The sequence below is a fragment of the Lucilia cuprina genome, chromosome 4 (genome assembly GCF_022045245.1).
Source record: "Lucilia cuprina isolate Lc7/37 chromosome 4, ASM2204524v1, whole genome shotgun sequence".
NCBI classification, from domain to species: Eukaryota; Metazoa; Arthropoda; class Insecta; order Diptera; family Calliphoridae; genus Lucilia; species Lucilia cuprina.
In genome coordinates, this window is record NC_060952.1 from 31389800 (window position 1) to 31407135 (window position 17336).

General features: G+C 26.9%; 1 protein-coding gene across 3 annotated transcripts in view; it reads left to right on the forward strand.

Annotated features, from left to right (window-relative positions):
- The window catches only part of LOC111679347 (Down syndrome cell adhesion molecule-like protein Dscam2), a 113480-nt gene that overhangs the window by 34043 nt on the left and 62101 nt on the right, over positions 1–17336 (forward strand). For all 3 annotated transcript variants that reach the window (XM_046948978.1, XM_046948980.1, XM_046948981.1), the window contains exons 4-7: positions 4226–4368; positions 12021–12182; positions 15982–16131; positions 16229–16349. In XM_046948978.1, the coding sequence (XP_046804934.1) occupies positions 4226–4368; positions 12021–12182; positions 15982–16131; positions 16229–16349 (576 nt within the window). The remainder of the gene's footprint in view (positions 1–4225; positions 4369–12020; positions 12183–15981; positions 16132–16228; positions 16350–17336) is intronic.

Here is a 17336-nt window from a genome sequence, read left to right on the forward strand (position 1 = left end):
TTTTTATCAATAAATGGCTTAAATATTTTGGAATTATGGTAATATTCAACATAAAAGTTTCTTTACAAAAAATAAAAATTTTATAAAAAGTAAAAATTTTAAAAATATTCTCATGGTGTATTGTATTATATGGTCGGCCATGCCCGACTATACTTTCCTACTTGTTTTTTGCAAATTTTATGTAAAATTTTGTTCGTTTATATCAATTTATGTATATGAGAGTGTATATGATATTTTCACTTGAATTTTTTTCATCCTAAGTCTGAGCGTTTTTTTTTTTTTTTTGTTTAATATTTATATACGACGAACAAAGTGTATTGTGATTTCTTTTTATGGGGATCTTTCGTTTTTCTTTAGATTCAGTTTTATTTTCTTTGCAATGCAACATTGTTGAGTGGTTTTATGGTTATTTAGATAAAAACTGAGAACTTTGGTTTGAAACACGTTTTGTAAAGTGCTTACATGTTTATGTTTTGTACGTATGTGTTCATTCATATGTTCATATATATGATTGTGTATGAGATTTTCAAAAGATGTTTTGTTTTTATTTTAATAACTCTGAAGAGAAGTTGTCTTGGAATCTTTTTAACGACAATTTTTACTTCTTGTTTTTATTTTAATATCTTAAGTAGTATTTTCAAAACAACTTTTTATCTAATGAATTTATTAAGTGTGCATTTGAAAAAATATATATTTTTTCACATGATATTTTTATGTGCAATTTTTTTGTATATAGATATCTAATATTTTAAAAGCTGAAAAAAATTAAGGAAATGTAAAAATTTTCCTAATAAAAAGAGTTATTTTATTTTTCCAACGCGTTGGTATAGAATTTATCAGGGAGAAAAAATGAAAATTTTGCGTTAGACAGATTAACTACCTTCCCTTTAAAACTATTACATTCGTTGCCGACTACTACCGAGTGGACTAGTATCCACACGATGTAAACATTACCTCTGGAACATTATTCAGTTTAAGCTTTCCTAAAATCCAATATGGTCTATCATTTGATATCACTCTAATTGCCACCTTGCTGTCGGTAAATATATTAAGTACAGTGGGCAAAATATTTATTATAATCCAATTTACATATTCCTTATTGCACGGACCTCTGCCTAGAATCTGTGCTATAATTAGGTAAACGGTGGTATATTTATGTTTCTATGTCTTCAATATAGAAGAACCCCAGGCCCACTTTGTGATCTAATTTAGAGCCATCCGTGAATCAGCTGATTCCTACTGGTATTTGCTTTGATGTTCCGGTTGAAATTCTACATTGAAATCAGCGTTTTAAAGTTTCCGACATATTCTGCGTCTGGTATTCGGCACTTTCGATGACTGGGTTATCCACAGTCCAATATGTCGTATATATACTTGTTGTGTTCTATAAACGCATTCGGATAGTTCGCCTAAAGTAAAAAGCCGTTTGACTATAAGTGCCGCTCTATATATTAAATATGTTTCAATGGGTGGAATTGAAACATATTGAAACAGAGCTCTGGTTGAAATAGTACACATGGCACTATTTTCCCAAGCAGCAAGTTTGTACGTTGAACGCCCTGTAGTAGTTTGACATTGCTTTTTTGTCAGAAGTCCACCAGATTATTGAGGTATAAGCTGGAAATGGTCTAATTATACTTTTGTGAAGTCAATTTGTCATAATAACACCACATTTGTTTTCCTTCAGCAACGATGTGTCTTATAGATCAAATCTATCAAAGAGTGCTAATTTATCAAAAATTCTCTATAAGATATAAATCTTAGGAGAAAGAGAAATTATCGAAAATTCGCTATAAAAAGAGGAATTATTAAAAAGAAAGAGTGAAAAAGTTCTAATTTATTGATTATTTTCTGTAATTATAGAATTTGTAGAATTATTTGATGCAAATAGTACAACATGACGTATGATTATTAAATAATCGTTGAAATAAAAATACAAACACAATTTATAGAAAATTCTCTATAAGAATACAATTATCAAACTTTCTGTTTTAAAAAATTCTCTATAAGAAAATAATTTATCGAAAATTAACTTTAAAGAGAGAAATTAACAAAAAAAGTGAAAATTGCAAAAATGTTTTAAAAGTACAACATGTCGTATGACTATTAAGTAATTATTAAAATAAAAATATCAATCATTCGCTTAACAATTTTTTAAAAATTTCTACCAAACACTGTTTCTATATGAATATTTTTCTTAAATGACCTTTTATCGAAAAATTTTTATAACAACACAATTTATCGAAAATTCTTCATAAGAATGCAATTTATCAAAAGGTAAGAAGGTAAAAAATCCTTAGAATAAGAAAGAAGAATAATTTCAGAGAATTTTTCCAAAAATTTTCTAATTTAAATAATTTTGTTTAATTGTAGAATTTGTTTTTTTGTTGAATAACGTGGCGTATGATTATTAAATAATTCTTAAAATAAAAATGTCAATCCTTGGGTCAATAATATTTTGAAAATTTGCTACTAACATTTTTGTTAACCCTAATCTCAGGGTTTTTATTACTAAGTAATACATTTTTATATTTTGGCCTTTACGACTTTGTATTGCTATATGAAATGAATAATATTGCTATATGAAATAAATAATAAATTTATAAATCAATAAATTAATAAATCAATAAATAAATAAATAAATTAATTAATTAATTAATAAATAAATAAATAAATAAATAAATAAATAAATAAATAAATAAATAAATAAATAAATGAATAAATAAATTAATAAATTAATAAATAAATAAATAAATAAATAAATAAATAAATAAATAAATAAATAAATAAATATAAATAAATGAATAAAAAAATAAATGTTAACTTATCAAAAATTTTCTATAAGACAATAATTTATAGAAAACTCTCTATAAGAAAATTTATCGAAAATTGGCTATAAAGAGAAAAATTATCATAAAATAAAGAGTGAAGTTAGAAGAGAATTTTGCGTGATAGCGTTATTTTTTTAACAAAAACAAATCTAAAATAAAAAATACGACATAAAACGATACAAACGTACAACACGGATTGTGGATTGGATAATTATTTATAATAATAACAAAAATGTTTAACTTTTTTGTTGCAAATAGTACAGCATGATGTATGATTATTGAAAAACTCTTAAAATAAAAATATCAATTATTCACTCACTATTTTTTTAATTCCTACAAACCTTAAATATTATTAAACTGTTCTTAAAATTCTGTCTTCTTTATCATAATATCGGTAAAAAAAATAATTCATATTTATGTGTAACCATTTAGGTAAACGTGATCACATTATGTCTTTCTTTACTTTTCACTTTTTCATTTGACATTTGAAATATAAATTTATTGCAACAAAATTGCTTTTTTCATCTCTAGTAAAACTATGTAAAATGTATGTTTGTATGTGAAATTTTAATGTTTGTTGCAAGAGTGAGTGATGAATGCTGTTGCTTTTATTTTCTGTATTCACAATTGTGACTGTATTCCTTGTATATACTTTCTAAGGAGTAAACAACAAAATTACTACATATGTGTAGCTGGTAGTAAATTTGCAACAACAAGTTAAATAAAAGTATACTTGTTTTAAAAACGAGGTTAAATTTCATATTATTTTAAGAAGAATAATGTTTTTTTTTTTCTGAAATAAAAGATTGATATTGACGGGAATAAATTTTACACAAATTTATGATTTTGATTAGAAATATATTAATATTTTAATTTTAATAAGGAAGATAGTATCAAATATGCGTTTAGAATAACTTAACAAGGTACCCACCTATATATAAATAGAAAAAACAGATCTACTTGTATCTACTAGTATACATGGTAAAGGAACTTGATGTTGAATGTTGCTAGTTTTGATGTTATTTATAATACGTTCTTAAGTGTACGAGTATACTTAAAATATTGTAGTAATAAAAATATTTTTTAACAGTGGGGGATTACATTTAAAAAAGAGACCATGATATTTAACAAAAAGTTTTTATTTTTTTCAACATTTTCCACTTTAAGTGATATAAAAATATGTAAGTAAGTATGTATATACACACATATGTCTATAGAGGTTTTAATGAATATATGTATTCAAAAGCAAAAAAAAAATTTTTTTTTTTGGGAAAAATTTTGCTCACAATAAACATGTTTATTAAAAAACATAAATAATTGTGTAAAATTTATATAAATAATATTTTGTTCCACATTTAATATATTAGCATTCTATTTAATATTTTTCTTTTCAGAAAAATTTCTGGCAATGGTACTTTGTATTTTCCACCATTTCTGGCTCAATACTATCGTTCCGATGTTCATGAGACGATGTATCGTTGTCGTGTTACCAATGAAGCTGGCACAATATTAAGTAGAAATGTTCACGTACAAGCAGGTAAATTATATATATTTTTCTTATTTTCATTTATTCTTTTATATTTTTGTTTGAAAATAATGTTATTTGTTTATTTTTGTATTGAAATGCATTTTTAGTTCTTTATAGAAAAATTAAGAATTTAGAGTATTTTTTTTTAAGAATAGAAACATGTTTACAAATAATTGGGTTCATAACTTTACAGAAAAGCTTTTGTAGTTCCTTCTTTTTAATTTAAATTAAATTTGTGAGGGAAACAAAATTTTTGATTATTAAAATATGTTATCGATCAATTTCTAAGTAAAAAATGCTGTAATAAATTAAAAAAATGTATAAAAATTGTAACGAAAATTTTTGGGGAATATCTACATATAACGAATTCAATAAAAATTATTTACAAATGTAGAATAAAACGATAAGTTTTATTCTACATTTCACTTATTCAGCATGATGTGTAAAAAAAAGTCAGCATCAAAACGTACTCTTTTATTATGGGAAATTTAAAAAAGTACCTTTTTGAAAATCGAATAAGTACCAGAAAGATCCCTTTTATGGGTTCCGTTATTTCTAGGTTCACAATTATAGAAATTCAAAAAGTTCCTTTTGAAAAATGAAAAAGTACCAAAAAATCTCCTTTTATAGGCTCCCTACATATTCAGGGCTTTACATACCGATTTTCATGTTTTTAGGTTAAATATTATAGAAATTTCAGAAAGTACCTTTTGAAAAATTAAAAAGTGGCAAAATGTCCCCTTATTCCGACTCTACATAATTAGTTTCATGATTCTAGATTTATTATCATAGAATATTTAAAAAGTATCTTTTGTACAAAATTTTTGGAAAAAAATTTTCAGAGGTTGTCTCGGATTTTTGTTTATATCTCCGTTATTTATGGGTCGATTATACAATATTGATAACAGAGAAACAAACTGAGAAATTGTTAAAAATTCTATTAAATGTAGTATTTGTTAAAAGAAAATTTACTGTGGATTTCCCATAAAAAAATTAATTCATAGCAAATTTCCTAACAGAAAGAATTAATCAAAAATTAGCTATGTATAAAAATGTGTCGAAATTGTTGTAGAAATGAAATATCATTTATGAAATGAAAGTCATTAATGAGCCGATCCTAAAAAAATGTAGTAAAAAGATATATGCTTTGAGGTTTGTTTCATATAGGGTGTTGGGTTAACTTTCCATTTCATAAATGATATTTCATCCATTAAATTTGGTAGGTAAATATTTATCGCTATTTTCTTACTTTTAGAACAATTATGACAGTTAAAGCTGTGTATCAGTGGCCACTTGTATGGTGATAATGTGAAAGTTTTAACCAACATTGCTTATTTTGACAGCCAAACAAGTCTTGAATATATTTGTTGAAAATTTCAACCCTATGGGTCTTTCAGATGACAGACAGATAGATAGATATATATAGGAAGAGAGATAGACAGACATATATAGGAAGACTGATAGATAGATAGATAGATAGATAGATAGATAGATAGATAGATAGATAGATAGATAGATAGATAGATAGATAGATAGATAGATAGATAGATAGATAGATAGATAGATAGATAGATAGATAGATAGATAGATAGATAGATAGATAGATAGATAGATAGATAGATAGATAGATAGAAATATAGCTAGATAGACAGACAGACAGATAGACAGGCAGACAGACAGACAGACAGACAGACAGACAGACAGACAGATATACATACGTGCAAACATACAGACGAACGGACGGTTATAGCTAAATCGTTTTAGAATTTAATAAGGACTCAGAACGTTAACAATGTTGATCATCAAATTCTTGTTTCTACTCTTTCATTAACTTCTTGATTTTTTCAACTGGCTGGTTGTACACTTGTTGGATTGTGTGTAAAGCAATCAATACGTAAATAATATATCATTACACTAGAGGGAAATTTTTCGACCATTAATTACAAAACTAACCTCATCTTTTTTTTACTTTAACTCATTTTATTGCAGTCTTATGCATTTCTTACCGAAGTTTAAATAATCCACAACAATTTTTGGCCCACTTAACTAGTGTTTATTTTACTCTAAGTTTTGTTTTTTTTTGTAGAAATTAAATATTTTATGGTTTCTTAAAAGCATTTCATTGCCCTTTCCTTCGTTTTATTTAACATTAGTTGCCAATAGAACTAGACACAATTTCCTGAAAGTTTAATACTATTTACTTGTTTGTTTATTTATAAAATTCTAAAATAGACATCAAAAGACCACAAAAACCAGACCAAAGAAATAACACAATACGAAAAAACAAACACACTCAAAGAATAATATTGAAGTTTTGTTGTTTGCTGAATAGACAGAAACTTTGGTTATTAGGAATGATCCATAAAATATTTTTCATTTAGAATACAATTTTTAAAAATCGTGTAAAGAGATTTCACTGATATTACATCAATAAATTTAGCTGTACTTAGCAAAATACTTGTATTTACAAATAGTGAAAAATTGATATGTATTAATTAAAAAATATCGTTTATTTTCTTAAGATTCAAATATATCGGTCCAGCCTAATGGCCACACTAATTCAACATTTGCAGCCATATCATCATCAACAACATTTTAATCATTATCATGGGGATGATTTTTCAAAGTACGAGTAGTTTTAGCAAATGTTTGTGGTGAAATAAGTTGACAACCATAATGATTACAAGTAAAAATTTGTCAAAGCATTAAATATTGTCTGAAGGCATAAGTGAAAAGTAAATAAGTAAATGTTCCCATTCATTGAAGGAGAGAAAAGAAGACACTTGTTATTTAGTCATTTCCTTTTGGGTGATTGCTATAATATCCGGTTTGTAAACCCCAGACAAGTGTATAAGTATAAACATTTTTTTATAATTGTTGTGCCGATTTGTTTGAAAGTTGAGGGAGGGGAGGGGAGGGGAGGGGAGGAATTTGCGAAGATTGCAAAAATAATATAGTTGAAAACTCATAAATATATCTATATAATATATCTATTATGTGTGGTGTTAAGGAAATAAAACTATTTTGGTGTAACCGGTTAGTCGGTTTAGAGAGTATGAGAAGAACCGAATAAACGCAAGTATTTAAAATTTTGATATAGGTTTTGTATCATTATTAAAGTCACGGAAATATAACGATATATGTCTCCCAGTTTTGCTCAAAGTCATTCCTTTTAATTGATGGGATCCCAAAAATTGGTCGATGGGAACAAATGTTGTAAATTTCAAAAGTAAAAAAAAACTTTATCTTGATGTTGTAATTTGACATTATGATATCACACTGCTGTTACTAACGACACCTACACGTATACGGGATGAAGATTTATTGATATTATAAATATTAAGTATACGCCCAATTGAGAGACATAAAAGATATACATATGTATATGTATATAATAATTGCTAACTAACTAATTAACTGGCTAACTAACTAACTAACTAACTAACTAACTAACTAACTAACTAACTAAGTAATTATTTATCTATCTATCTATCTATCTATCTATCTATCTATCTATCTATCTATCTATCTATCTATCTATCTATCTATCTATCTATCTATCTATCTATCTATCTATCTATCTATCTATCTATCTATCTATCTAACTAACTAACTAACTAACTAACTAACTAACTAACTAACTAACTAACTAACTAACTAACTAACTAAATTTTCTTAAGGAGAGTTTTTGTGAGGACCGATCATTACAAATATCGGTTGTGCCATTTATAGTTCTATGAAACTGTGTTTGCCGGTTTTTGTTGGCATAATAGAACATTTAACGTAATTATGAGTGAAATAATGGACCGATTTAAAGCATCTTCAATAAATAAACGGAGAGTGTATGTCACATTTCAAAAAAATATTTTTAAAATTGCGACCAGTGCGCACAAAGTTTACATTGACACACAGACAGACGGACGGATAGACTGAGAAAGTGATTCTGAACCGATTCCCATGCTCTAAGGTGGATGTAGGACCAATATTTTTGAGTGTTACACACATTTGCATAAACGAATAATACCCTCTATAGTTGTGTAGGGTATACAAATAGAAGACTTAACCATAAAAAAACATAAATATTTATTTTGTTATTTTAATACTTAATTCATCACTTAAAATAGAGCTTTTCATTTAGTTCAATTCAACTGCTCTATCTAGTTACTGCACAAACATTTAATAAATTTACTTTAAACCTTTTTGCCCAACATACAGACATACAAACGTGTAATATTCATGATTTGTTGATGATAGTAAGATTTTAGCAAATAAAATAGCTTAAAGGTAGTATTTATACATTTGCAACAAAAAATATGAAAAACAATCAGTTATTTTAAGTGTTGACATCAAAAGGATTTACAACTCGGCAATACAACAACAATAACTGTAAGTGTAACTTTGGTAAATTGTATATAAAGGAAAATAATCATTGTTGCAACCCAAGGCTATTACAAGTATTCAACGGATAATGATACTTTTTACACTTTTCTTCTTCTCTATAGTCTTATTTTTCTTTAGGTTTTTTTATTTATATTTTAATAAATGTAATATTGAAGCAATTTAAAACACTTACATCGAATATGCAATACTACAATTGAAACACTAAAAGGAAACAAAGGAAATACATAATACTTGTAATTATTATGTGCCAGAAAAAAACACATAAACTGGGAAGAAGAAAAAATAATAATGAAAATCTGCATATTGACCTGAAAACCTTCATAGCGACTTTTACATATCCTGTTGATAGTAGTGTATGTGTGTGAGTAGAAAAAGTGCTTTTGCATTTGTATATGTATGTATTTTTAATACATACATATACAAATGATGATAGCGGGTGCAGAAGAATAATTTTGTAATGTTTAGATGAGGTTTAAAAAAGGTTAAATATGTAAAGGAATATGCGTAGAAGAACCTCGTAGAGATATCTTAAAATAAGTTATCCTTCAGTGTTCAGTATATCTTGGTTTTCAGGAGATCAATGTAGATCGGTTTTACGCCCAAGTTTACTACATACATGCAGAAAGAGATTATTGTATGGTTTTGTGTCTTTCTCTCTCTAACTCTATCTGAAACTTAAAATCAATCACAAATTATAGATTTATTTCAATAACTCAGTTCAAATATTTGGTATTATGTAAAGTAAACATTGTTACATGAAAATAAATTTTCTTATACAACAATAACCAACTACTCTATAGCATTTATGTCGATCTTTTATTATCAAATATTTAATATAAAAAATTTCGTAAACTTGGATTAACAAATGTGTATCTATTCATAAATATTTTATGAAAAAAAACTTATATTCATTTTAACATTTTAAACTTTTTATCCATATTTTTTTTGTTACATAAAATTTTCATAAAAATGTTTACAAATTTTTCATTCAATTCCTGCAAGCAACATCATATGTATTCATCAGATATGTATTTGCAAAGCGCATCTATACAATGTGTTGTTGATATACTGTTACATTTAGTACACAGAAATACACTAACATATTTAGACTATTTGTGTATCTATGTATGTGTCTATTTACCTTAACTGTTACATATTCATTTTCTCACGTTTTTAAATATTTCATCGCTATTGACTGCAGTTGATTTTCATAGTAAACTGCAAGTTTGTTTTATATTTATGTATGTATGCATCTAGTTCATATCTCTGCTGTGAATTCATTCATATTTTTTTATTCATTTTTAAATTTGCTTTTGTAGTTTTGCCTGTTATTTGCATACATGACTATGAATTCAAATTGAGAGAGAAAAAAAATCAAATAATTTAATAAATAAAAAGTGTGTATTTTTTCTAGTATTTATTTCATTTAAAGGTCAGGTAAAAAAGTTACATGTTTGTGTGATAATATATTTTTCTAATAAAATCATACATAAAAATGTGACTTTATAAAGTTTTTTGTTTTGTTCTGAATATTTAACTATTGTTTAATATTTTACAGAACTTGTTGGTAAATTAACGTTTGCTGTTTATTTGTCAAAAAGGGGGTTAAACATATATTGAGCGATATGTATGCAATTAATATAAGTTCCACTAAACGTATGATTGATATTTAATTCATTGAGTACATATGTCCATATGTTTTCTATTATTTGCATCATTCTTTTGTAAACGAAAGCATTTTTTATTTATAAATATCAAATTGTTTCTATTATTTGCAAATATATGATAATGTAAACAAAAGTATTTTTTTTAAATATCAAATTACTTACTTAAAGCCATATGTTGTTGATGATTGATATATATTCAGCAATATAATATGAAAGACATAAACTAAAAAAGAAAAAAATATTATATTAAAATAACAAGAAATTATTAAAAATTGTATTTAATATTAATTTTAGAAAAATTTAAATAAATAGATTTGTTAAATGTAAATTTTGAATAAATATGATAAAATTTACGAAATATTTATTTATGCTAAAAATTTTTTTATTTTTAAATAGTCTGTAATTTTAATAAAAAATGGTCAAATGCACAACTTTTTTATGCTTGAAAATATCAGAAATAGTAGAGAACTACAACAGACATAGAAGAGAACATGAACAGAACTAGAACAGAAGTAGTTATATGCACGACTTTTTCATGCAATGAAAATATCAGAAATAGAAGAGAAATAGAAGAGAAATAGAAGAGAACTAGAACAGAACTAGAACAGAACTAGAACAGAACTAGAACAGAACTAGAACAGAACTAGAATAGAACTAGAACAGAACTAGAACAGAACTAGAACAGAACTAGAACAGAACTAGAACAGAACTAGAACAGAACTAGAACAGAACTAGAACAGAACTAGAACAGAACTAGAACAGAATTAGAACAGAAGTAGAACAGAACTAGAACAGAATTAGAACAGAACTAGAACAGAAATAGAACAGAACTAGAACAGAACATATTTACATATTTCGTGGTTACTGTCCCGCGTACAGTAGAGGCGAAGGTACTTGTCGGTAACAGTAGGGTATCCAACTAAACTGAGCACCGTTGCAAGGTTTGATGCGTTTTACTAATATTAGCAGAACACAATTTGTGTGATACATATTTACTCATACAACTGTATTTTCACTGGCTACAAGTACTGGCTAAATATACTCAAACAACAAAAAATTATAAATTTTTTTTAGTTCTAAAATTACAGTAACTGATCTTCTTAGTTTAATGTGTAAAAAACTATATAAAAATATATTTTTTAAATTGCTTTAATCATGTAAATGGTATAAACAAAAACTACAGTAAATATTATATACCTTTACATATTATGTTTAATACTGGCTTTTAATATTTTATTTATTATATTTTTATTTGCTGCATCAGCAAAATATCACTTCAGACATTGTTGTGCAATTTTTGTAGTTTTAAATATTCAGTTTAAAACCTGTTAATCCTTACAGCTCATGAAAACTATTTTATTTATTATTATTTTTTTTTTTTGTTCATTCATACAAAAACATAACCGGAAATAACACTTTTGTTTCAACACATACCGATACATTTTTCATGATGTTTTACTTTTGTTGCTTATTTTTTGAGAGTTAAAACTCTCTTTTTTTAAGTAAATTCCTATACATGTATTATGTATATGTATGTTTATCATAGTGTTGATGATATTTCTCATGTTTTTTGTTATATCATTTTCATTGTAGTGGTGCGCCGACAATTCCATGTACACGTGGAAAATACTGAAGTCTATTTGGGAAATTCAGCGTTGATTAAGTGTGCCATACCGGACTATGTGCGTACATATGTTAAAGTAGCCAGTTGGCAACGTGGCGAAGAGATACTATTACCGGATCTGTCGGATGTTGGTGAGTGTTGTTTTATATTTTTTATTTACACACATACATGTATGTATGTACATGTATTTATGTGTATTTACTGTAGTTGTATTTGTAGTTTTATTTTATATATATTTTTTTTCGGTTCCATTTAAATAGTACGAACAGTTTTATTGTATGAGATTTTTGCCTTTCGTTTGGAGTTTTTAAACTCTCTTTATTTTTGCTTATTCTGGTTTTTGTTCAGATAAACGACCAACCGGTATATGTATATTCATACATATATATTTTTACATATATGTATATATGTATGTTTATATACATAATAATATAAACAAAAACATTGACTATTGTCTGTTGTTTACATTTATATGTGTGGATTTATGTCTGTGTGTATGTTTTTTTTACAAATAATTTTTGTTGGAATGTTGTGGGTATTTTACATTGTAGTTATTTGTCCTTTTTTATGTATCTAGTAGTTTTGTTGCTGTTGTGTTGGTATCTGTCTGTGTTTATCCGTTGGCTAAAATTTATGTTTGCGCATTTTCTTTCCTTCCGGTGCGTACGTATGTTACATGTTGTCTTTATTTTTTTACAGTGTTTATCAGAATTTCTTAACAAAAATATTCCTTAGCAGAATTAATATTAATAATCTTTTTTTACTAATGAGATTCTTAGTAAATTTTTAATTTTATATTTTATTTTATTTATATATTGATGTCCTTTCTCTTATTCGTTATGCTAACTATTTACAACAAGTATGTAGCAATTAGCCCGAGTTAAGACTCCATAGCTCACTTGCCACAAATATTCTTCATATAATTTAGTTTCTTGTTTTATTTTTCATTTTGATATCATTACTTTTGTTCCTCAGTGTAAAATCGTTTCTTTCAAGTCAGTGATGTACAAATTGAAATTTGATTTATGATTTAAAGCAATTTGTTTAATTTAAAATTTATAGATTTTGTTAGATAAATATATAAAATAAACAAAAGGGATGAATTTTTATTAGATTTATAGAAAGAAATAAAGTTTTGATTAATACCCTACAAAAACTTGCAATTTAGACCTCATAGGCATACTTTCCAATGACTACTGCATATTGTGGTGATTACAAAGTAATATTTTTGTAACGTCTTATAAATGTGTTATATAAAAACTTTCTTAGAACTCAACAATTTCTTTGAAAAGATACACAGGCTGTATACGTTTTTACACACGATTAACATTGACTAATTTTTCTAATTACTTGTAAGCGGTTATGGTAATGACGTTACGGTGTTAAAATGATGACTAATGAAAATAATGCCATGGCATTTTAACCTCTTACAATGTAATTAAAGTTTTTGCTGTGATATTATTGATATTTCAGGACTTCGTTATTATCAGGAAAGCAGGAATTGCTCTCTAGGTCAGGGAAGTGTTAAAGATATGGAGACATGTTTTGATGATAACAATAAAAGATTAAAAATAGCCGAATGTAGAATCGTTTGACAGTCAAAATTAGACACGAATCAACATAAAGGGGGATCATTTGCCATAGGGGCACATCTGCCAATACTGAATAACTTAAAAACCGAGTAATCGATTTTATTACACTATCAAATTTTATTTTCTTTTGTCAATTATTTATCGTCCCTAAAAAGCTTGAAAGATTAACTTTAAATATGATGGGAGATAGACGTGTGCCCCCGGGCACATTCATGAAGAAGACATGCTTGTGATTCAGAACAAAATTTCGTTAAAATATAGAAAAAATCAGTAATAATTTGTTTTAACTTTTTTGTTAAGATATGTCTGAAACTGGATATTAAATGATCGTGATCCTGTTTCCTTGTAAAAATACTTCAAAATTTCAAAAGTTTACATTTAATAGATAAATGCCAATTCTTCTTGGTCATATTAATTTATTTTTTGTTATTTTTATTTCTTTTTGTTAAGATGTCAAAAATGTTCTTCAACACGTTATTGAAAAAAATAATAGTGAAATCCTTAAGAGATCTTAAAGATAAAAAAACTTAAAAGAAATTTGAGACATTTTTATAACAGTATAAAAATAAATTGTTTTAAAATGTTTCCCAACTCTTTTTGTTCATATTTGTAATTGGTTGATCAATAAAAGTTCTTTAAAAAGGACACAGGATCATGAAATTATTTTAATTTATTAAAAAAAGTCAAAAGTGTTGAAGCATAATAATATTATTGTTTGTAAGGGTGCCAGGTAAAAATAAGTATCGATCATTTCAAAAAACTGCAGGATCATTTCTGTTTATATTTGGGATATAAATGTTCAAAATCAGGTGATCCGGTTGTATGGGGGTAAGGTGTAACAATGGAACCATTTTAACCATTTTCAATAGGCTTAGTTCTTGTGCCGAGAAAAGCTCCAAATGTTATTATAATATCTTAAAAAGTGCGGCCTGTACCTTGCACAGAAAGTCTACATGGACATTCAACCGGACGGACGGATATGCCAGAAAGTGATCCTAAGTCGATCAATGTACTTTAAGGTGGATGTAGGACCAACATATTTGTGCGTTAATACCATCCCCATTAAAGACTACTAACATAATTCGTTTCTTTAGACAAACGTGTCATCATTTTTTCATTTTTCAAATTTTTTCTTAATGGCCCCAACCTTAATATTGTATTGTACGTATTGGTGGTAATAGATGCCCTACTGTTATCTATTACCACCAATACGTACATGAATACGTAAAGCAAAAAAAGTAAGAAAAAACATTGAAAATATTTGGACTGTCTGTTATGTATTTATGTTGATTTGTTTGTAGGTATGTAAAATCATATATGGTGTCCCTGCAGTTCGGGATAACTATCCCAAGGAGAGTTATTTTGGCTAGAGCTTTTCCTCTGAATAATTCAATTGATTATCAAAAGCTCATCATTTCGAATACAAATGATCAATAGACTATACCAAAGATATTTAAGTTATATTTTAAATAACTTGGCAAAACTTTGGTGATGAGAAACTCTCCTTCTACCTTAGGAAATAATTTGTGTCAAGTGAACAAAATTTATGTTAAACAAGTAGAACGGAATTAGGGAAATTCCTTTTATGCTTTATAGAACTAATGGGTTGTCACTACTACAACTACTACTATTCACACACCCATGCAGTAAAAATAATATAGTGGCATTGTAGGTTTTATTTGTAGTTGTATATGTATGTTTTTTCCTGTTTCCGTTGTTGTTTTTTTTTTTTTGTAGTAGTATATTTTGTAGTTGACATTTATTGGAAAATGTTTTCATGTCATCATGTGGGAATTTTCATGTTTGTCCACTATTTTGTGTTACTGTCACACATACAACATTTATTTTACATTTTCAAGGGATTTTCAACTACTAGTTGTTTTTTGTTGTTGTTGTTGTTGCTGTTGTTGTTAGTGAGCCCTAAACAAGTTACATGTTTTTGTATCTATAGTAAAGTTACTATTTCTTTTTTTTATACTATATTACATTTGTTTTTTTTCTCAAAATCCCCTAAGGAAGAGTATAGAGATTTTGCAATATACTATTACACCATTTCTAATTTTAAGAAAAATTTAAAACTTAGAAATATATTCCAGGAAGTTTTAATAAAATAAAATTAAATATTTTTGTATATTAAATTTCATTTAAACAAATAATTTTATTAATTTATTTTTCAAGTTAACGTATATTTTTAAGAAATGGTGTTTAAGTTTATATTGATTTTTGTTAAAGTAAAATGTATTTGTAGTTCTTAAAGTATTATAATTTTGTTAAAGTTATACCACTAGTACATTCTTTAAACACTTTTCTTTATTCTATTACATATACATATTTCCAGCTGGTCGTTATGTTGTGTTATCTGCATCTGGCGATTTGTATGTACGTTCCATACGCTCTGAGGATGCTTTAGTTAAATATTCGTGTTTGGTTACCAACACCTTAAATGGTGATAGACAACGTAGCGAAGCTGTTACATTACAAGTAAAAGGTAACGAAAAAGGATTGCAAATATATCATTTTATATTTATACCTAATTATTATATTTTTGTTTGTATTTTACCCTTTTTTTTTTTGCCTTTTCACAGAATTAAGTAAAAATTTAGCACCACGCACTACTCAAAAGCCTGTTATGGATATTCATGTAGAACGTGGCAATGATGTTCATCTGCCTTGTAATATACAGGGCAATCCATTTCCTATATTTACGTAAGTTTATATAATTTTCTCTTACCATCCTGTCTAAAGATATGAGAGTTCATTTGTTTTGGCAAACTTTTATGTTTATTTTAATCTCCTGGGATAATTGCAGAAAATATTTTAATGATGTGTGTGGGTTTTGTTTATTTTTTTATTATTATTTTTAGGCTTGAGGAATAATTAAAGTGTAGAAATGAATTCTAATAATAATAATTAATATAATTAGGGACACATGTTAAGCTGTGTACATTTTCGAAGAATAAGGGATAATTGGGAAAAATTGTCTAATAGAAATAACAATAATTTGGACATTTTAGTACCTTTTATGTTTAAGGATACTCAAGAGGAAATTAGGGTGAGAAAAAGGCATAAATAGGCATATAGACAGACAGAAAGACAGACAACTAGAAAAACAAACAGACAGACAAATAGGCATATAGAGAGACAGAAACACAGACATACAGACAGACAGACAGATAGATAGATAGATAGATGGATAGATAGATAGATAGATAGATAGATAGATAGATAGATAGATAGATAGATAGATAGATAGATAGATAGATAGATCGATAGAAAGATTGATAGACAGACAGACTGGCATATAGACAGCAGACATACAGATATACAGACAGATAGACAGACAAATAGACAGATAGACAGACAGATAGACAGACAGATAGACAGATAGACAGACAGATAGACAGACAGGTAGACAGACAGATAGACAGACAGATAGACAGACAGATAGACAGACCGACAGGCAGACAGACAGACAGGCAGACAGGGAGATAGACAGACAGATAAACAAATATAGATAGATAGATATTCGTGTCATTAAAGACTCTTCTGTAGGATTATGTCAGATTTAGAAGAGGATGTAAAATATATGAAATCCACCGAAGCTATTGGGTCTGTTGTGCGCTTCTTTTCATGGGCAAAATATATTTGTTAGTCTTTCAATATTCAGGAATTTTCACTCCCTGAATCTAACTT